Source organism: Hypanus sabinus, chromosome 13 (assembly GCF_030144855.1).
Source record: "Hypanus sabinus isolate sHypSab1 chromosome 13, sHypSab1.hap1, whole genome shotgun sequence".
Lineage (NCBI taxonomy): Eukaryota > Metazoa > Chordata > Chondrichthyes > Myliobatiformes > Dasyatidae > Hypanus > Hypanus sabinus.
In genome coordinates, this window is record NC_082718.1 from 65,009,691 (window position 1) to 65,032,861 (window position 23,171).

At 40.2% G+C, this 23,171-nt stretch overlaps 1 protein-coding gene across 1 annotated transcript in view; it reads left to right on the forward strand.

The window, feature by feature from the left end:
• The window catches only part of LOC132403954 (cilia- and flagella-associated protein 54-like), a 460,583-nt gene that overhangs the window by 162,132 nt on the left and 275,280 nt on the right, over positions 1-23,171 (forward strand). The window contains exons 27-32 of the mRNA XM_059987831.1: positions 10,501-10,620; positions 11,088-11,234; positions 14,308-14,413; positions 15,021-15,110; positions 16,334-16,460; positions 18,330-18,420. Of these exons, the coding sequence (XP_059843814.1) occupies positions 10,501-10,620; positions 11,088-11,234; positions 14,308-14,413; positions 15,021-15,110; positions 16,334-16,460; positions 18,330-18,420 (681 nt within the window). The remainder of the gene's footprint in view (positions 1-10,500; positions 10,621-11,087; positions 11,235-14,307; positions 14,414-15,020; positions 15,111-16,333; positions 16,461-18,329; positions 18,421-23,171) is intronic.

The following is a 23,171-nucleotide window of genomic DNA, read 5'->3' on the forward strand; positions in this document are numbered from 1 at the left end:
CAATAACTCTTTCATTCCTGGGCTCATTCTTGCAAACCCCCTCTGGACCCCCTCAAACACTAGCATGTTCTTTCTGAGATAATATGTCATCTGTCATTTTTCCTGCTTTTAATTCCTGGTCCTAGTTGATTCATCTTTCATTGGATATACAATCCTCCATCCCAAGCCATGAATGAAGACTAAATCAGTTACCCTCAACCAATGCATTCATTTAACTGGCTGAACATGTTCAGCCATTGAATAAATTCTCCTTCAACTTCACAAGTCAAGTCAAGTCACTTTTTATTGTCATTTCGACCATAACTGCTCATTTTACATAGTAAAAATGAGACAACATTTTTCAGGACCATGGATTTCATGACACAGTACAAAAACTAGACTGAACTATGTAAAAAAAAACAGCACAGAGAAAGCTACACTAGACTACAGACCGACACAGGACTGTGTAAAGTGTGCAAAAACAATGCAGGCATTACAATAAATAATAAACACGACAATAGGGCAAGGTGTCAGTCCAGGCTCTGGGTATTGAGGAGTCTGATAGCTTGGGAGAAGAAACTGTTACATAGTCTGGTCGTGAGAGCCCAAATTCTTCGGAGTCTTTTCCCAGATGGCAGGAGGGAGAAGAGATTGTATGAGGGGTGCATGGGGTCCTTCATAATGCTGTTTCCTTTGTGGATGCAGCGTGTAGTGTAAATATCCGTGACGGCAGGAGGAGAGACCCCGATGATCTTCTCAGCTGACCTCACTATCCGCTGCAGGGTCTTGCAATCTGAGATGGTGCAATTTCACCTACATTGCCTAGCTCAAAATTGTAGCTGTCTATGGCTGCCTTGATTATATTTGGCTTATTCTATCTCCTGGATGGAATTCATTCTATTCTTCCTGTTCCTCCACGTGCATTGTGCTCCACAAAGGTGCTTCTGAGGTGTCCACCTTTATCTTTTGTCATAATTCCCTTGTACTATAATTGACATGTCCCTCAACTATACTTCATTTATTTTCTGCATCATTTCTTTAATCCCCTCCCTGATAGAGAGCAAGGATAGCATTCCCCAGATCCCGTTTCCATTCCATCAGCCTTCAGCCATTAAAAATTCAGCCATCTTGAATGAAATTTGCCACCAGACGCGCATTGTCCTCCCCTCCTCTTGCAGCATTTTGAAGGAACCATTCCCATCAGAACACTCTCCCATGTCACCAATGACTTTTCTCTCAGCATATCCTATTGCAACCACAGAAGATGCAACACCTGCTCCTTCTGCTTCTATATCCTCATTTTCAAGGTACCAAAATAGTCTCTTCAGGCAAGTCTTCAAGGATGACCATGAACTTCCAGTTATTTGACATTTTAATTCTCCATCCCACTTCCATTGTGGCCCTTCTGCCAGTGGCATGCACTATTTCAACATAAGGTTCATCTTCCATCTAAGCAGGTTGCAGCCTCTTCTTTTCTACCAGTTACAGATAAAGATCTAATGATCTAACCTCCTGAAAATTCCAGAGATTTACTATACTCTTCTGGTTTTAAATGACTGCCTTTTCCTTATCTGAAATCATGTACAAAATCTTGTACAAAAATCCTCCCCCCCCAATGAAAACATCCTGTCATTCTCCCAGGGTTGGGGACTGGATCAGAGAAAACTCAACCCAACCATCAACCACTCGAGTTGCACATTTTCTAAGTTATTTTTAAAAATGGTCATAATTCCTCTCCTATTATCAACATATATCACTTTACAGTTTTCTGCCTTAAATTTCATTCCTCATCTTTACTCACGATTGCAATGATGCATGTTGCCATCTTTTGATTACTAAATTTCTGAATTTCACATCGTTCACCGATTTTGGATTTATGCCCTTTTAACAACCATGTCCAAAATGAGTAATTGTCCTGATATCAATCCCAAGGACCTACAGAATTACATTGATAGGACTTTAACATTGAAGGGTACATGATGTTTAGGAAGAATTAATGATAGCTTAGGGCAGTGGAGAAGCTGACCAAAGTTTAAAAAAAAGTAGGATGTTGAAGAGGTTTGAGTGGAGATGAAAAATAATAAAATTTCACTTTTAGGAATGGTGCATGGGTTTCCAAATGGTAACCATACTGTAAGAGAAAATATAAGGGAAGAAATACTGGGAGCTTGTCAGAAATGAATGGCAATAACCATAGTGAATTTTAATCTGTACCTAGAATCATAGAAAAGTACAGGACAGAAACAGACCTTTTGGTCCATCTAGCCTGTGCCAAGCAATTTAAACTGCCTACTCCCATTGACCTGCACCGGGACCATAGCCCTCCATACACCTACCATCCACGTATCTATCCAAACTTCTCTTAAATTTTGAAATTGAACTTGCATGCACCACTTGCAGTAGCAGATATTTCCACACTCTCACGACCTTTTGAGTGAAGAAGTTTCCCCTCATGTTCCTCTTAAACTTTTCACATTTCACCCTTAACCTCTAGCTGTAGTCTCAACCAACCTTAGTGGAAAAACCCTGCTTGCAGTTACCCTATCTATACCCCTCATAACTTTGCATGCATCTATCAAATCTCCTCCCAAACTACTATATTTCAAGGAATAAAGTTCTAACTTATTCAATCTTTCCTTATAATTCAGGTCCTCTGGTCCTGGCAACATCCTTGTAAATTTCAACCTTATTTACATCTTTCCTGTAGGCAACTGCACACAATACTCCCAATTAGGCCTCACCAAAGTTTTATACAACTTCAACATAACATCCCATATCTTGTATTCAATACTTTGATTTATGAAGGCCAATGTGCCAAAATCTTTCTTTGTGACCCTATCAACCTGTGACACCACTTTCAAGAAATGATGGATCTGTATTCCTAGATCCCCTTGTTCTACTGCACTCCTCAGTGCCTACCTTTCACTGTGTAAGACTTACCGTGGCTGGTTCTACTGAAGTGCAACACCTCACACTTGTTTGCATTAAATTTCAGCGAAAATTTTTCAGCCTATTTTTCCAGCTGGTCCAGATCACAACACTCCCAATCTCAGTGTCATCTTTAAATTTGCTGATCCAGTTAACCACATTATCATCCAGATTGTTGATGTACATGACAAACAGCAATGGACCCATCACCGATCCCTGCAGCACTCTGCGAGTTGCATGCCTCCAGTCTACTACCACTCTCTGGCTTCTCCCACAAAGCCAGTGTCTAATCCAGTTTACTACCTCATCTTGAATGCCAAGCGACTGAACCCTCTTGAGCAACCTTCCCTGTAGGACCTTGTGAAATGCCTTGCTGAAGTCCATGTAGGCAATGGTCACTGCCTTTCCTTCATCAATTTTTCTTGTAACTTCCATGAAAAACTCAATAAGATTGGTTGGACACAATCTACCATGCATGAAGCCATGCTGAATATCCATAATTAGTCCATGTCTATCTAAATACTCATATATCCAGTTCCTTAGAATAGCTTCCAATAACTTCCCCTCTACTGATGCCAGACTGAATGGCTGACAATATCCTGGTTTAGTTTTAGAGCCTTTCTTAAACAGAGGAACAATGTTGGCTATCCTGTAATCCTCCAACAGCTCACCTAAGTAGCCTGGGAAGTCAGATGTCAAAGGGAGTCTGGATGAAGTTATCATTGAGAGCTTTCAGGGAAGTTTCTTAGTGCAGCACATTTAGAGCCAATGAGACAGCTAGACCAGTTAACTAAACTTGGGATTATGCAATGAGCTTGTATGAATTAACAACCTCCATCCCATGGTTTTTTTTCCAATTGGTTACTTCCTGCAGTACTTAAAAATAGACAATTCATGTACACATTCCACCTCAGACAAGTGGTGTCAGCCCACCTGCAGCCAGGGAGCACTCTTCTGTGTGACGCCAGGGAGACCAGAAAGCAGCTGGAAGTCAACCTGGCTCAACGGGAAAAGCTGGGAAATTTCAAGTCCCAAGCAAGCAACTATCATAGTATAATTGAATTTAGATTGTTTAGATCATAAAACCATAAGATGCAAGAGCAGAATTATTCAATCCACTCCACCATTTCATTATGGCTGATCCTAGATCTCATTCAACATCATACACCTGCCCTCTCACCATATCCCTTGATGTCCCGACCAATCAGGGATCTGTCAACTTCCGCTTTGAATATATCCATGGGCTTGGCTTCCACCACAGTCTGTGACAGAGCATTCCACAGATTCACCACTCTTTGGCTAAAAATATTCCTCCTTACTTCTGTTCTAAAAGGCCACCCCTCAGTCTTGATGGTGTGCCCTCTGATTCTGGATATCCCCACCAGGGGAAACATCCTCTCCTTATCCACCTTATCAAGTCCTTACAACATTCAATAGGTTTCATTCCTGGTTTAATACTCATAAACCTCCTCTAGACTCTCTCCAATGAAAACACATCCTTTCTGAGATATGGGGCCCAAAACTGTTGACAATATTCCAAGTGTAGCCTGACTAGTGTCTTATAAAGCTTCAGCATTATCTCCTTGTTTTTGTTTATTATTCCCTTTGAAATGAATGCCAACATTGCATTTGCCTTCCTTACCAACCTGTGAAGACTCAACCTGTGAAGTAACCTTTCGGGAGTCTTGCATGAGGAATCCCAAGTCCCTTTGCACTTCTGATGTTTGAACTTTCTCCCCATTTAGATAATAGTCTGCACTATTGTCCCTTTTACCAAAATGCATTATCACACATTTCCTAACACTGTAATCCATCTGCCACTTATTTGCCCATTCATCCAATTTGTCTAAGTCCTGCTGCAATCACATAGCCTCGTCAGCACTACAGTACCTACTCCTCCACCTATCTTCGTATCATCTGCAAGGTTTGCCAAGAAGCCATCAATTCCATTATCCAAATCATTAATAATGTGAAAAGTAGTGGTCCCAATACTGATCCCTGAGGAACACTACTAGTCACTGTCAGCCCACTTAGATAAGGCCCCTTTTATTCTCACTCACTGACTCCTGCCTGTCAGCCATTCCTTTATCCATGCCAGTATATTTCCTGTAACTCTACAGGATTTTATCTTGTTAAGCAGCTTCATGTGTGGCACCTTATTCAAATGCCTTTTGAAAATCCAAGAAAATGACATCCACTGCCTCTCCTTTGTCCACCCTGCTTGTTACTTCCTTGTAAAACTCTATCAGATTTGTCAGGAAAGATTTCCCTTGACAGAAACCATGCTGACTTCGACTTATTTTGTCATTAGTCTCCAAGTACCCCAAAACCTCATCCTTAATAATAGACTCCAACACTTTCCCAACCACCAAGGTTAGGCTAACTGGTCCATAATTTCCTCTTGTTTGTCTTCCTTCCTTCTTAAAGAGTGGAGTGACATTTGCACTTTTCAAGTTCTTTAAGACTGTGCCAGAATCAAGTTATTCTTGAAAGATCAAACCAATTCATCTTTTATCACTTCAGTAACCTCTTTTAGGACTCTGGTCCAGGTGACTTATCTGTCTTAAAACCCGTCTGTTTGCTGTACACTTTTTTCTTTGTAATAGCAATGGCACTCACTCCTGCTCTCTGACACTCATAGACCTCTGGCAAACTGCAAGTGTCTTCCACAGTAAAGACTGAAGCAAAGTACTTCTTCAGTTCATCCACCATTTCTTTGTCTAACATTACTACCTCACTGGCATCATTTTCCAGTGGTCCCATATCAACTCTGTCCTCCCTTTTATTCTTTACATAACTGATAAAACTTATAGTGTCCTGCTTTATATTATTGGCTAGTTTGCTCTCATATTTCATCTTCTCCCTCTTTTAGTTGTCTTTTTTTTTGGATTTTACAGCCTTCCCAATCATCCAACTTCCCACTCACTTTTGCTACATTATATGCCCTTTCCTTGGCTTTTATGCACTCCTTAACTTCCCTTTTCAGTCATGGTTGTCTAGCCCTGTCATTAGAGAACTACTTCTTTAATGGGACATATTTGTCATGTGCCTTGTGAACAATTCCCAGAAACTTCAGCTGTCTGCTCTGCCATTATCCCCAACAGTACCCCCCTCCAATCTACCTGGGAAAACTTCTCTCTCATGCTTCTGTAATTCCCTTTATTCCATTGTGATACTGATTTATGTGACTTATGCTTCTCCCTCTCAAATTGCAGTATGAATTCAATTATATTATGATCATTGCCTCCTAAGGGTTCCTTTACGTTAAGTTGACTAATAATTTACCTAAAGCTTTCTAATAAAATCTGGATTATAACATAACACCCAATCTAGTATAGCCTTTCCCTGAGTAGGCTCAAGCACATGCTGCTCTTAAAAGCCATCTTGTAGGCATTCAACAAATTCCCTCTCTTACGATCTGACGCCAACCTGATTTCCCCAAACCCCTTGCATATTGAAGTCCCTCATTGCAATTGTGACATTACCCTTATTGCATGCCTTTTTCAGCTCCCTTTGCAATCTCAACCCCACATCTTGGCTATTATTTCGAGGCCTATATTATGATTCTCATAATGTTTTTCTTTACTCTTGCTGTTTCTTACCTCCACCCACAAAGATTCAATGTTCTCCGAACCTATGCCATCTCTTTCTAAAGTTGTAATTCCATCTCTTAGCAATAGAGCTGCACCACTGCCTATGCCTTCCTGCCTGTCCTTTCAATTGAAGTATATTCTTTGATATTAAGCTTCCAACTATGGCTGGCTTTCAGCCATGATTCAGTGATGCCAACAATGTCAAATTAACCAACCTCTAATTGCGCCAAGAGTTCATCCACCTTACTTTGAATGCTATGAGCATTTAAATGCAGCACCTTCTGTCCTGCTTTCTTAGCCCTTAAGCATTTTGCCTCTGTGGTCCAACTTACCTCTTTGCTCTGTCTTTAAGGAGAAGAATGAACTTAAGAACAATATTTTAAACTTAAGGAAGGACAATTATGAGTGTGCATGTAATGAGTGGGATTTTGTGTGCCAGAGTGAATGGGGGAAATTATGCCAAGTAATCAGTCATATTTTCTGACAACTGTGCAGAAGGTAATTCTGGCTATCAGAGTAATCCCATAATTCCCATTCCTCCATTTGTTTCCCTGTAACCCATTTTACTACCAGCCACCTACAGTTCTAGTAAATTAAATTAACATAACAAATGAATGCCTTTGTGACATGTGAGGAAGCTGAGATCTGGGGAAAATTCATGCAGAAAGAACATGCAAGCTCCACACAGATAACACCGAAGTTAGGATTAATCCCCGGTCTCTGGAGTTGTGAAGCAGAAGCATTACCTGATGCACCAGTGTTCTACCAGCCAAAATGCAGTGACAGATATTTAAAGGGACTTTTCAGGCAATACTGAATAAATATATTACAAGAAATAAAAACTAGATGGGCAGGATTCATCATCCATGGTCAAAGACAGTACTGAACTGAATGAAGAACCATATTATTGTGGGAATTGAGGTGGCAGACTGTAGAATATATATAAAACAACAAATTGACTAGAAGGCTAACAGGAAGAAAAGCTAGAATGTGAAAAGCTAGAAGGCTAATGAGGAAGGAAAATGTGTGATAACAGTAGCCAGAAATATGAAGACAGATAATAGGAATTTCTGCAGTTTTTTAAAAAGCAAATGAATAAAACAAGAGCTGATCCTATAAAAATTAAGTACAGGGAATTAGCTATTTTAAATCAGTCTTCATTATTGGAGATACAAATAACATCCTAGAAATTATTATAAATCAGGAATAGGAAAAAAGGCATGAACTCAGGAAAATGTAACATACTGTACATTCACCAGAATAATAACAAGACTTAAAAGATTAAATTCTAAGAAGTTAAACAAACTGCAAATTACAAGCCTTCACCACTCTGTCTCAACTGACGTGTACCCTAATTACAGCTTTTGGACTCCATCATATCTGCAGTGTATTGGAATTTTCTCCCACAGAGTGGCGAGACTCTGTGATACTCTACTGCAAAAGCTGTGGGGGCAAAATCTACAGAGGTTTTTAAATACTAGACAAATAAATTTTGAATTATTAAGGAATTCATAGCTATATCAGGAAATGGCACTGAAGAAGAGGTGTCATGTAGGGAGTGATCCCTGTGGAAAACGAAGAGAGGTGGGGGGGAAGGGAAAGATGTGCTTGGTGGTGGGATCCCATAGGAGAAGACGGAAGTTATGGTGAATTATGTGCTGGATGCAGGCCCTAGTGGGATGGCAGATGAGGACAAGAGGATCCCTATCCCTGGTGGGATAATGGGAGGATGGGGGTGAGGGTAGATGTGCATGAAATTGAAGAGATGCGATTGAAGGCAGTGTTGATGGTGGAGGAAGGGAAGTCCCTTTGAAGCAGGAGGACATTTCATTTTGGAATGAAAAGCCTCATCCTGAGAGCAGATGTGGCGGAGATGGAGGAATTGAGAGAAGGGGATGGCATTTTTACAAGTAACAGGCTGGGAAAAAGTATAGTCCAAGTAGCTGTGAGAGTCAGTGGGTTTGTAATAGACATCAATGGATAAGCTGTCTCCAGAGATAGAGATGGAGAGATCAAGAAAGGGGATGGAGGTGTCAGAAATGAACCAGGTAGGTTTGAGGGCAGGGTGGAAATTGGAGGCAAAGTATATGAAGTTGATGAGCTCAGCATTGCTGCAGGAAGCAACATTAATGCAGACATCGATGTAGCATAGGAAAAGTGGGGGAGTGACACCAGTGTAGGATAACTTAGACTGTTCCACATAGCCGTCAAAAAGGCAGGCATAGCTGGGACCCTTGTGAGTACCCATGGCTACACCTTTTGTTTGAAGGAAGTGGGAGGACCCAAGTGAGAAATTATTGAGAGTGAGGACTAGTTCCACTAGACAGAGGAGGGTGGTGGTGGAGCGGACTGGTTGGGTCTAGTGTCCAGAAAGAAAGAGAGCTTTGAGGCCTTTCTCCACCATCAATGATGCCCTCAACCACATCTCTTCCATTTTGTGCATGTCTGCCCTCACCCAAACCTCCTGCCACCCCACCAGGGATAGGGGTTCTCTTGTCTTTACCTACCACCCCTCCGGCCTCAGCGTCCAGCACATTATTCTCTGTAACTTCTGTCATCTCCAATGGGATCCTACCACCAAGCACATCTTTCCCTCCCCCCCCATTTCCTGTATTCCACAGTGATCATTCCCTATGCAACACTCTTGTCCATTAATCTCTCCCCACTGATCTCCCTCCTGGTGCTTATCCTTGCAAGCAGAAAAAGTGCTACACCTGCCCCTACATCTCCTCTATTCAAGGCCCCAAACAGTCTGTTCAGGTGAGGTGACACTTCACCTGTGAGTGTATTGTGGTCATTTACTGTATCCAGTGCTCTCAGTGTGGCCTACTGTATATTGGTGAGACCTGACGTAAATTGGGATACTGCTTCGCTGAGCACCTGCACTCCGTCTGCCAGAAGAAGCTGGATCTCCCAGTGGCCAACCATTTTAATTCCACTTCCTATTCCCATTCCAATATGTCTGTCCATGGCCTCCTCCACTGTCATGTTGAGGCCACACTAGTTGGAGGATCAACACCTTATATTTTGTTTGTGTAGCCTCCAACCTGTTGTCATGAGCATCGATTTCTCAAACTTCCAGTAATGGCTACCCCCACCCCCCATTCCCATTCCCTTTTCCCTCCCTTACCTTATCTCCTTGCCTGACTATCGCCTCCCTCCAGTGGCCCTGCCCCTTTTTCTTTCTTCTATGGCCTTCTGTCCTCTCCTTTAAGATTTCCCCTTCTTCAGCTCTGTATCTCTTTCACCAATCAACTTCCTAGCTCTTTACTTCACCTCCCCTTCCAGTTTTACCGATCACCTTGTATTTCTTCCCTCCCTTCCCCTCCCACTTTCTAACTCCTCATCTTTTTTTTCCAGTCCTGATGAAGGGTCTTGGCCCAAAATGTCAACTGTACTCTTTTCCACAGAGCTGCCTGGCCTGCTGAGTTCCTCCCGCATTTTGTTTGATATGTGTACTTCCCATTCTGCTGCATATGCACTGACCAGGGTCATGACCCTATCATGCAGTACCTTATGTCATGAGATGAATAATATTTTGAATAATCTCAGATGTTTACAGTGCAATCAGTTTAACCATGAAATTTCCTTGCTCTTCATTATATTTTCAGTTTATTCCCCAAATTATCTATTTTCTCAGCTAGCATCAAATTCACAGGGTTTCTAGCCATGTTTAGTTTTAAAAAATGGTAAATTGGTTTATTAGTGTCATATATGTGGAAGTACGGTGAAAAACTTTGTGATAAATATCATCCATACAGATCAGTGCATTGAGATGGAACATTGGGAGCAATAACAAAATGCAGTATCATGTGTTACTTTTAGAGAGAAATTGCAGTGCAGGTAGACAATGTATTCACCACCCTTCTTTTGAATTTTGTTTCCATGTTGCCTGAAGTTGAATTCTTATGCCTTTTTATTGTGTACTTTATTTTGGTGGTTCGTGGAATTCCCCATGCAAAGAAACAAGAAATAACTGCTTTCAATAATTGTATGACAGGTTCTCACAAAATGCCTGTGTGTCCTGCAAGATGTTGGTGTCCTCAAACTGAGGAAACAATATGGAGTAACTGAAAGTGTGCAGCACATGATCGGTTGTCTCACATATTACTTGGCAAAGGTACAGTACTTATATTGGTCAATGCATTTAGAAAATGTAACTTGTATTTTTGGCAGTCACAATGACATGAATGTTGGATGGCCATTTAGTCCCTCGATGTCTTTCTTACTTTAAGTCTCTCCAGCTACTCTCTTATATCCTTTTCCTATTTGTGTAATTGAACTCTTAAATCTCTTTGTGTATTCACACATGTGAATATGTGTGATCTTTTTAATACATGCAGGTAATATATGTTAAATGTTAAAAGTGTATTATTGGCACGGTTTCAGTGTCCAATAATGGAACGTTTTACCACCAAATTTTGCACTGAGATTGCTGCTATTGATTTTGAATTGAAAGTTTCAATTACACACACATTTTTCAATACTTTTTGAGATAAACCTCATGCCCTTAGCCAACTTAACTTTCATTGACAAGCCCATTATTGCAATATTTAAAGCATTTGAACAATAGTTTCATATTAACAGGCATTACGATGTTGGAAAGAAAATGATCTTGCAGTAGAAGTCACAGCAATTGGAAAGCAGATTCTGCTTTCAACACTTCACATCACTACTGTGGAACCAAAAGCACTTGGAAACATGGAAGATGTTGGACCAGTACAAGAGCTAAATGTAAATACTCTTTAGTTATAAATTACTTAATTATAAAGTGAAATTTGTAATTAATATCTGATATTGCTGAAAAGGTGATGATTTGTGAATAATATATATGGTTATTTTGCAAGTTGGCTAATAACAGATTGAATACGATAAACTATAAGTTGAAATCTCAATAGAGATGAGAAAGAATTTCTTTAGCCAGAGAGTGGTGAATCTATGAAATTTATTACCATAGACAACTGCAAAGGCCAAGTCATTGAATATATTTAAACTAGATACTGATAGGTTCTTGGTTAATCAGGGTGTTAAAGGTTACGGGAAGAAGGCAGGAGAATAGGGTTGAGAGGGATGATATATCAGCCATGATGGAATGGCAGAGCAGACTCAATAGGCTCAGTGGCCTAATTCTGTTTCTATATCTATGGACCGTATGATGGTCAGTGCAATTTAACTTGCATTCTTCAAAAAGAGAGAAAAAGGGAAATTAGCTCACTGGAGGCAGATTAGTTTGATATATCATAGTGGTCAGGAGATTTTATTACCAAATTCTGCTAATTATCTCAACATGTTGTAAGCTAGGAAATTTGCATTTAAGTAAATCTGTAAGAAAATAATCTAACTTCAAGATGGCTTGATGGAAGTATTTTGCTGTTCTAGTTTGTATCAACAGTGATGAAGTTTACTCCTTGAGAAACACACAAAAACTGCTGGGTGATCTCAGCAGATCAGGCAGCATCTATGAAGGGAAATAAACAGCTGATGTTTCGCACCAAGACCTTTCATCAGGTCTGGAAGTAAAGGAAGCAGAAGCCAAAATAAGAAGATGTGGGGAGAGGAAGGAGTATAAGCTGGGAGGTGATAGGTAAAACCAGGTGAGGAAAGACCTGGGTGGGAGAGGAAGGGGTACTGAAGTGAGAAGCAAAGAAAGGATAGCTGGAATAGGTAAAGTGCTGAAAATGGAATCAGATAGGAGAGGAAAGTGGACCATGGAAGAAAGGGAAAGGAGGAAGGGAACTAGTGAGAGGTGATGGGCAGGTGAAGACAAGAGAAGAGGTGAGAGAGTAATCAGAATGAGGAATAGAAAAAGAGAGCAGGAAGGGCAGGTAGGGTGGGGGAGGAAGAGGGAAGAAACTACCAGAAGTTGGAGAGATCAATATTCATGCCATCAGGTTGGAGGCTTCCCAGATGGAATATGAAATATTGCTTTTCCAACATCAGGAAAAGGCAAGTCTTTTGTGGTGGACAAAATTTCATCCCCCCACCCAAACTCCCCCTCACCTGTTCTCACCTATCACCTTGCACGCATTCCCTTCTCCCAACTTTCTCATTCTGTCTTCTGCTCCCTTCCTTTCTAATCCTGATGAACTATCTTGGCCTGAAACATTGACTCTTTATTCCACTCCAAAGTCAACTCCTCACTGTTTTCAGAAGGGGAAGTAACTGATATTCCAGAAAATAGCACCCACATCTGAAAATGGCTTAAAAAATTGCTTGTTTGGAAGTCAGTTAGAACCCAAGATCCAAAATAAAAGCAGTAAAGATGAATGGGTAATCAAGGATGAGAAAGATATAATATATACCTTTTGACTTTTATGGTCAAGTGCCTTATAATGCTAATGTCTTCAGAAGTTCAGTGTGCCAGAATCTTTCTAAAGCTAGGGGTGATCAAAACGATTGCAAATTCACCAACTTGTATAAACATATAATTTGTTCAGGACAAATGACCATTAATTCAACTTCTACACTGAGTTATCACAGTGAATCTGTGATAGAGTTAAAAAGTTCGAAGTAAATTTATTATCAAAGTATATATATATATATATATATATATATATATATATATATATATATATAACCATATATGACACTTGAAATACATTTTCTTGCAGGCATACTCAATAAATCCATAAAAGAATAATGGTGGGACCAATGTCCTGTGTATATTTCAATGAAAGACTGCACCATCTTTGTTGTTCAAGCTGTGTGCAAAAGACAACAAACTGCAAATACAAGAAGAAATAAATAATAATAATAATAATAATAATAATAAATAAGCAATAAATATCTAGAACATGAAAGGAAGAGTCCTTGAATGTGAATCCATAGATTGTGGGACCACTTCAATGATGGGACAAGAGAAGTTGAGTGAAGATAACCACTTTGGTTCCACACACAGGAAATGCTGGAGGAACTCAGCAGGCTAGCATTGGCAGACTTTCCCTTGTTTGTGATTGGTTCAGGAGCCTGATAGTTGAGGGGTAATAACTGTTCCTGATCCTGGTGGTGTGAATCCTGAGGCCCCTTTAGCTTCTTCCTGATGGTAGTAGTTAGAAGAGAGCATGGCCTGGGTGAACAGAGTCCCGGGGTACGCTTACTTTAAAATTCAGAGCATTTACAAATTCGAAGATGATGTCACTGTTGGTAGAATCACAGATGGTGATGAGGTGCTATACAGAACTGAGAAAGATTGGGGTCATAACAACAATCTTGCACTCAAAGTCAGCAAGACTAAGACATTTTTATGGACGTTGGAAAGGGGAAGTCAAGCATAGGTGCACCAGTCCTCATTGAAGGGTTTTTCTTGGAAATTGTGAGCAGATTCAAGATCATGGGCGTCAATACCTTTGACACTCGATCTTGGGCCAGTCACATAGACACCACCATGAGAAAAGGCACACCAGTACCCCTATTTCTTAGGAGTCATGGAAGACTGAGAAATTTCAAAGATATACAGTGGAAAGCATTCTGACCTGTTGCATCATGGCCTTGTATAGAAAGTCCAGTGCATAGGAATGCAAGAGGCTATAGAGAATGATGGACGCAAATTAATTTTCATGGCATTTAGACACCATGTATGCCAATGACAATAATGAACTTGAATTCACTCCAGCTTCACTTCTAAAACTAGAGTAGATGTGTGCATGCATGTGGATGGGTGGATACCATTTTATGAGGTGTAATTTAATAGTTTGAAAAGTATGACTTATGTTTATCAAAGTCTCTTTCAACTTCATTACTTCTTAATATGAATGCAAACAGCTGGCAATCTTTTCACCCCAAATATTCTTGTATTTTTTTTAATTAGAAGAAACTGGAAAACACAGCTGTTGGGGAGAAGTTAGCAATTAACAACTCTTTAGAACAACAGGTGAAGGCAATGAACAAAGGCTTGACTAATCTGATGAAAGAAGGTAAGAACATCAGTTTTCATTACTTTCTAACAAAGCTTGATGTCAACCAGTGTACTGTTGTAGTATCTAAGAGGAATTTCTTGTTCAAATGTTATGGTGAAGCTGGAGTTAACTGTAACTCAGTCACCCAGTTTGACAATTGTGAACTAAAATCACATTCCAGAAAGCTGAGTACAAAACTGAGGTTGACACTTCAGTACTGGAAGAGATCTGCACCATAGAACATATTATTTTGCTGATTTAATGTTTAATTGACATTTGTTTATATCGTATCAAGTGTACCAACAAAATTTTACTGTGCAATTGGGAAGAGCAAGTTCTTCCTGGTTCTGCTAGTCAATATTTCATTACGTATCAAGGATCATGATACTGAGCTGCCTCTTTGCTGCTGTTTGTGGCACCTTGCAGCATACTTATTCGCTGCCTTGTTTCTCACATTTCACAAAATACACCATCCACTGCAGAGTCTTTATTTTGGACATTCTAAGATTGCAGGAAAATAATATATAATTCCATGACTTGTTTTCTTTTAATCATTCTTTATAGCTGTGATTACAATAATTCAATGTAGGAAATCTCTTCCTTTTTTCTTACTACGCTGTTTCAGTAAAGGCAGAAGAATTGACCGAGATCGGATCCTCTACAGCACTTTTCATAGCTGTTTTATTTGGATCAATAAATGGTGCTTATCGCAAAGGTAAACAATTTCAATTTGTGGCACGTTAAATTATTTTAAATTATTTTTGAATATTACTCAGTAAAAGTTTATACCTTACGTCAGTAAAAAGTTTATATATATGAAGGCTGAGTGGAGTGTAGCGTTGGCATGAGTTGGGTTTAAGATCTAGTTACTGAATAGTGAACTGCATTTAATGTGATAGTCAGAAAAGTGGAATATAAATGGGAAGGTCTTTGATCACTCAGCAATTTGTTTCCTGGTATAGCACAATTGTCTTTTCAGGAAGTCAAGAGACCAAACTTGTATGTAAAATATTTCACCTCATAAAATAGCACAGTTTATATTGATTTAGAGGCTTTAATGTATAAAACTGTTCCAAATGTTAGAACCCTTGTTTGTACAGTCATTTAGCGAAAAACATCCTCCTGGTCTAGTGAGACCTCACCGACCATCAAGCATCTATTTTGTACATGATCCTAGGCTGTGCTATTTTACTATCTCTGCATGGTCTCACTCCATTCTCTTAACCATTTCAATAATTCATCTGCACTCTTGGGGTAATTTACAGTGGCCATTAAATCTACCAAGCAACTTGTTTGGATGAAATTGGAGTGCCTGGAGGAAACCCACTTACAGAGAGCACCAAAGATTAGGGTTGAAGCTGAAGCTGTGAAGCAATGGCTCTTCTAGCTTCATCACTGCTGTACCATACCAAGTATTGCTGACCTAGCCTGTTAAAGAACAAAGAACAATACAGCATAGTACAGGCCATTCAGCCCACAATGTTGTGCCGACCCTTAAACCCTGCCGCCCATATAACCCTCCACTTTAAATTCCTCCAGTTAGAGACGGGAAACTTCATACTTTTATGTATGAAAGCCCAGGTTCCATTTTGAAGCTGTTTTCTCTGTCTTTTGAGGAAAACTCTATTCCTTCAAAAGCCAAATGAAGATTCTCCTTTAAAGCTTCAAACCTGATCTTAGTTCCAAACAAAGTGTTGGCTGCCTCAGATGGTATTATGGTGAGAGTTCACCAGATGGGTTACAGATCTCAGCCCCTTTATGTTAATTGATGCTGAATTGCAGAATAAAGATACTGTTATAAATGTTACTAACTTAACACTAAATTTTATTTGCTTCATGTTTTTCTCAGTGACTGTCAAACTGACAGAATATCCATGTTGAAAGTATCATCTACTGAAATTTGATCTTGTAAAGAAACATATTGTATCATTGTTACAGTAATGCAGCTGAAAGGTCAAGATCGATTTCTGGAGTCCTTCGTCATACTGATGCATAGGTTAATACGAGAAGAGAATTTTAAACCAGTTTCAAGATGGGCGAATGAAGTTGTTGCATATATAAAAAAGTAAGCACATTGTTATTTAAAGCAAATACCGACAACAAAAAATCTTGGAAGTAGTCAATCAGTCAGGCAACAAACATGGAGCAAGAATCAATTAACATTTCAGATCATTAACCTTATATTAGAGCTGGGCATCTGGCTCTTGAACTATTTATTAATGTTGACTGTATTGGAAAATGAGCTGTCCAATATTTTTTCTTGAGTAGAACATTTTTTCTGAGGAAAACAGCCTAATTATTTTATTATTATATGTAGCTAATTTTTCCATTTTGTTAGGAAATATAAATTTGTTACCAATGAATGTATGTAAACACAAGAAGTAAATTAATGTGGATTAGGATCAAATGGGAACACTGAATATTAAAACCCTGAAACTAGGTTCAAACTTGTTTTGAATTCATTATTTCTCTAGCCCAGCACTTAGGATGTTGGTTGATCATTGAAACGCTCTCAGGAGTGTCTGCCTTAATTTTAAATTTACTCAGAATTGCTGGCAAGTATTTGTAATAGCATGGTCTAAATTTCAGGCAGATGACAAGAGTTTCCTCCAAGTCCACAAGCATATCTTGTGAAATCTGTTCCCCAGACTCAATGATCTCCCATCAACACTCCCATACAATTATCCAGCTGCCTTTCAATTTCTTCTGGGGTTTTCCTTATCAAATTTCTACAAACCTCGATTATCATGCCCCTCCCATTTCTCACCAGTCATCATTTCTTTAGGTCTTTTTTTTGTCTTTCCTGGCTTTTAAAACTTCTGGATCACTGATTCGCCTTCCACTCTCTCTCTCCATTCTGATCCTTGTCTGATGTCTCCCCAGTCCCCAAACTCTAATTTCCCAACCCTTCTGATTTCTTATAATCCCCTTTACCCTTCTATTCAGTCCTTAATGATCCCAGTATTCCCAAACATACTCTACCATCCTCGTTTAATTTTATGGAGCAGAGGAAAATTGTCAAAGTGCTTTATTTGAATTCATGAAATAAATTGTAACAAATTACAATGTACAGTACATGTATTATTGGCACAATTAAAGCCAAGTACCTATGTTCTATTATTCCTTGCAAAGTCTTAGTTGTGAGATTCATATAGGCTGAGAATGAAATCTATCATGATACTTGATATTTTGGGACAATGGAAAAATTGAATCAGGAGGAGGATTATCTCTAATAATGGAAGATCACAATGGACTGGTGGTTAAAAATGATCTTTGATCAAAAACAGGTCAAGACCTAGAATAATTTTGATAGAGGGAAAATAAAACAAGGAATTGAATTACTTTTGGGAGTAGTTAATAGGTCTTTGACAGTGGCTACAGTTGAAAAGAGTCATTTTAGAAATTGAGCAACGATAATACAGTATCCATGGGTGATTTGATGTCTATAAGTATGGCAAATCCAATCTGCAAAGGCAGTCTTGATGAATATTTCATGGAACTCGTTTTGTGGACCCACCCAGGGGAGAAAAGTGTTTTATACTGTTATGTATAACTCGATGGGATTACTTAGTAACCTATTTGTAATCACTAATAAATGAGCATTGCATCGAATTTTATATTGAGTTTGAGAAGAGCAAACTGAAGTCCAAAAGTAGGAATTAAACTCAAGTAACGATACTCGACTCATGTTTGAAGTGAAGATTGGTTAAAGTGGATTAGAAAATTAGATTAAAGGTTATAAAAGTAGATTAACAGCTGCAGCTATTTAGAGAAATATTTTATAATTCTCAACAAAAATTATTTTGAGGAATTTCATGATATCATCCTTTTGCTTTGGAGTTTGACCTTAATATTGGGGGCAAGTACCTATTCAAAACAATTGTTAACTTTGATTGCTGAAATACAAACCAACATTTTTCTTTCAACCAACCAGGCGGAACAGATCTCTTCTTGGCATAAAAAAATCTGAGAAGAAAGCAACCAAATTGCTGAAAAACACAGTAGTTGTGGTGGAGTATCATAATGTAAGTTACAGCTGCAATACTTAGTGATTGTTTTCAGTTTCACATAAGTCAGTGTGAATTTCTTGCAAAGGACAATCAGTAACATGTTTTCTTTCAAGAATTTGGAGAAGCTGAAATCCATAGAGAATAATTTGGAGTTGTAAAATCTCTGTACAGTAATCAAGGAAACAATAATTGTTCGATGCAAGTTGGCTGGAAAAGTACTCAGACTGCGCAGGCGCGTGAGGAGGCCTGGGAAGGAGGGAAGATATAAAAAGAACGCAGCCTTAAGAAGCGGGCAGCTTCATTTGCGGGCAGCGGAGTGCGCCGGGAGCAGAATGTAGGGCTTGGGCTCAGACGGCTTAGGCGGAAGAGGGCACAGTAGGCTTATCTTTTAGTTATTGTTATTTTTCAGTTTTTCAGGAAGTATGAGTGTGAGGGCAGCTTGTTATTCTCGGTGTCGGATGTGGGAGGTCCTGGAGTCTCTGAGCCTCCCGGACGTCCACATCTGCGCCAGGTGCACCGAACTGCAGCTCCTGAGGGACCGAGTTAGGGAACTGGAGCTGCAGCTCGATGACCTTCGCCTGGTCAGGAAGAGTGAGGAGGTGATAGAGAGGAGTTACAGGCAGGTGGTCACTCCGGGGCCACGGGAGGCAGATAGGTGGGTCATGGTCAGGAAGGGGAAGAGGCAGGTACTAGAGAGTACCCCGGTGGCTGTACCCCTTGACAATAAGTACTCATGTTTGAGTACTGTTGGGGGGGACAGCCTTCCTGGTGGAAGTGACAGTGGCCGGGCCTCCGGCACAGAGGACGGCCCTGTAGCTCAGAAGGGTAGGGATAGAAGAAAGAGGACCATAGTAATAGGGGACTTGATAGTCAGGGGTTCAGACAGGTGGTTCTGTGGAGGTGATCGGGAGTCCCGGATGGTAATTTGCCTCCCTGGTGCCAGGGTTTGGGACATTTCTGATCACGTCCAAGATATCCTGAAGTGGGAGGGTGAGGAGCCAGAGGTCGTGGTACATGTAGGTACCAATGACATAGGTAGGAAAGGGGAAGAGGTCCTGAAACGAGAGTATAGGGAGTTAGGAAGGCAGTTAAGAAGAAGGACCGCAAAGGTAGTAATCTCGGGATTACTGCCTGTGCCACGCGATAGTGAGAGTAGGAATAGAATTAGGTGGAGGATGAATGCGTGGCTGTGGGATTGGAGCAGGGGGCAGGGATTCAAGTTTCTGGATCATTGGGACCTCTTCTGGGGCAGGCGTGACCTGTTCAAGAAGGACGGGTTACACTTGAATCCTGGGGGGACCAATATCCTAGCGGGGAGGTTTGCTAGGGCTGCAGGGCAGACTTTAAACTAGTAAGATGGGGGGGGGGCAGGAATCAATTTGAGGAAACCATGGGAGAGGAGGTTAGTTCACCAGTAGAGCAAGTAAATAGACAGTGTGTGAGGGAGGAAAGGCAGGTGATGGAGAAGGGATGCGCTCAGCCCGAAGATGTAGGGGAGAAGAAAGAAAAGGATAATAAATTTGAATGCATTGTTAGGGATGAAAAGAGAGGAGGGGGTGGGGAGTATCTTAAATGTATCTATTTTAATGCTAGGAGCATTGTAAGAAAGGTGGATGAGCTTAAAGCGTGGATTGATACCTGGAATTATGATGTTGTAGCTATTAGTGAAACATGGTTGCAGGAAGGGTGTGATTGGCAACTAAATATTCCTGGATTTAGTTGCTTCAGGTGTGATAGAGTAGGAGGGGCCAGAGGAGGAGGTGTTGCATTGCTTGTCCGAGAAAATCTTATGGCGGTGCTTTGGAAGGATAGATTAGAGAGCTCCTCTAGGGAGACTATTTGGGTGGAATTGAGGAATGGGAAGGGTGTAGTAACACTGATAGGAGTGTATTATAGGCCACCTAGTGGGGAGCGTGAGTTGGAAGAGCAAATGTGTAAGGAGATAGCAGATATTTGTAGTAAACACAAGGTGGTGATTGTGGGAGATTTTAATTTTCCACACGTAGACTTGGTATGCTCATTCTGTAAAAGGGCTGGATGGTTTAGAGTTTGTGAAATGTGTGCAGGATAGTTTTTTGCAACAATACATAGAAGTACCGACTAAAGATGGGGCAGTGTTGGATCTCCTGTTCGGGAATGCGATAGGTCAGCTGACAGATGTATGTGTTGGGGAGCACTTCGGGTCCAGTGATCACAATAGCATTAGCTTCAATATAATTATGGAGAAGGACAGGACAGGACCTAGAGTTGAGATTTTTGATTGGAGAAAGGCTAACTTTGAGGAGATGCGAAGGGATTTAGAGAGAGTGGATTGGGTCAAGTTGTTTTATGGGAAGGATGTAATAGAGAAATGGAGGTCATTTAAGGGTGAAATTATGAGGGTACAGAATTTTTATGTTCCTGTTAGGTTGAAAGGAAAGATTAAAGGTTTGAAAGCACCATGGTTTTCAAGGGATATTAGAAATTTGGTTCAGAAAAAGAGGGATGTCTACAATAGATATAGGCAGCATGGAGTAAAGGAATTGCTCGAGGAATATAAAGAATGTAAAAGGAATCTTAAGGAAGAGATTAGAAAAGCTAAAAGAAGATACGAGATTGGTTTGGCAAATAAGGTGAAAGTAAATCCAAAAGGTTTCTACAGTTATATTAAAAGCAAGAGGATAGTGAGGGATAAAATTGGCCCCTTAGAGAATCAGAGTGGTCAGCTATGTGTGGAGCCGAGGGAGATGGGAGAGCTTTTGAACTATTTCTTCTCTTCAGTATTCACTAAGGAGAAGGATATTTAATTGTGTAAGGTGTGAGAAACAAGTAAGGAAGTTATGGAACCTATGACAAAGAGGTGGAAGTACTGGCGCTTTTAAGAAATTTAAAAGTGGATAAATCTCCGGGTCCTGACAGGATATTCCCCAGGACCTTGAGGGAAGTTTGTGTAGAAATAGCAGGAGCTCTGACGGAGATCTTTAAGATGTCATTAGAAACGGGGATTGTGCCGGAGGATTAGCGTATTGCTCATGTGGTTCCATTGTTTAAAAAGGGTTCTAGAAGTAAGCTAAACAATTATAGACCTGTCAGTTTGACATCAGTGGTGGGTAAATTAATGAAAAGTATTCTTAGAGATAGTATTAATAATTATCTGGATAGACAGGATCTGATTAGGAGTAGATTTGTGGATTTGTGCGTGGAAGGTCATGTTTGACAAACCTTATTGAATTTTTTGAAGAAGTTACGAGGAATGTTGACGAGGGTAAGGCAGTGGATGTAGTCTATATGGACTTCAGCAAAGCCTTTGACAAAGTTCCACATGGAAGGTTAGTTAAGAAGATTCAGTTGTTAGGTATTAATGCTGGAGTAATAAAATGGATTCAACAGTGGCTAGATGGGAGATGCCAGAGAGTAGTGGTGGATAATTGTTTATCGGGATGGAGGCCGGTGACTAGCGGGGTGCCTCAGGGATCTGTTTTGGGCCCAATGTTGTTTGTAATATACATAAATGATCTGGATGATGGGGTGGTAAATTGGATTAGTAAGTATGCCGATGATACTAAGGTAGGAGGTGTTGTGGATAATGAGATGGGTTTTCAAAGCTTGCAGGGAGATTTATGCCGGTTAGAAGAATGGGCTGAACGTTGGCAGATGGAGTTTAATGCTGAGAAGTGTGCGGTTCTACATTTTGGCAGGAATAATCCAAATAGAACATACAGGGTAAATGGTAGGGCATTGAGGAATGTAGAGGAACAGAGAGATCTAGGAATAACAGTGCATAGTTCCCTGAAGGTGGAGTCTCATGTAGATAGGGTGGTGAAGAAGGCTTTTGGAACGCTGGCCTTTATAAATCAAAGCATTGAGTACAGAAGTTGGGATGTAATGTTAAAATTGTACAAGGCATTGGTAAGGCCAAATTTAGAATATTGTGTGCAGTTCTGGTCACCGAATTATAGGAAAGATATCAATAAATTAGAGAGAGTGCAGAGACGATTTACTAGGATGTTACCTGGGTTTCAGCACTTAAGTTACAGAGAAAGGTTGAACAAGTTAGGTCTCTATTCATTGGAGCGTAGAAGGTTGAGGGGGGATTTGATCGAGGTATTTAAAATTTTGAGAGGGATAGATAGAGTTGACGTGAATAGGCTGTTTCCACTGAGAGTAGGGGAGATTCAAATGAGAGGACATGATTTGAGAGTTAGGGGGCAGAAGTTTAAGGGAAATACGAGGGGGTATTTCTTTACTCAGAGAGTGATTGCTGTGTGGAATGAGCTTCCTGTAGAAGTAGTAGAGGCCAGTTCAGTTGTGTCATTTAAGGTAAAATTAGATAGGTATATGGACAGGAAAGGAGTGGAGGGTTATGGGCTGAGTGCGGGTAGGTGGGACTAGGTGAGATTAAGAGTTCGGCACGGACTAGGAAGGCCGAGATGGCCTGTTTCCGTGCTGTGATTGTCATATGTCATACTCCATTTTCACACTGGAAGCAAGACATTAAGACAGATAGTTGAAAAAGTTATCTATGGGGCAAGGTTATGAGGAGTCATTGAATTGTACTGCGTAGGATGAGATTGTGGAACCCATTGAATCTGTACTATTTTGTCTCCATTCCCTTACATTTTTTGTCCCTTAGATACATACCTAGTTTGCTTTATAAAATCTATTGTTAAGTCTGTTTCAGATGAGTGATGTGTTCCAAATGGTAACTATGAATTAACATTTCCTTATTGGACCAGTCACTCATCAGAGACAACTTTGCTTTATTTAATGTCTCTAAATCTTTCAAA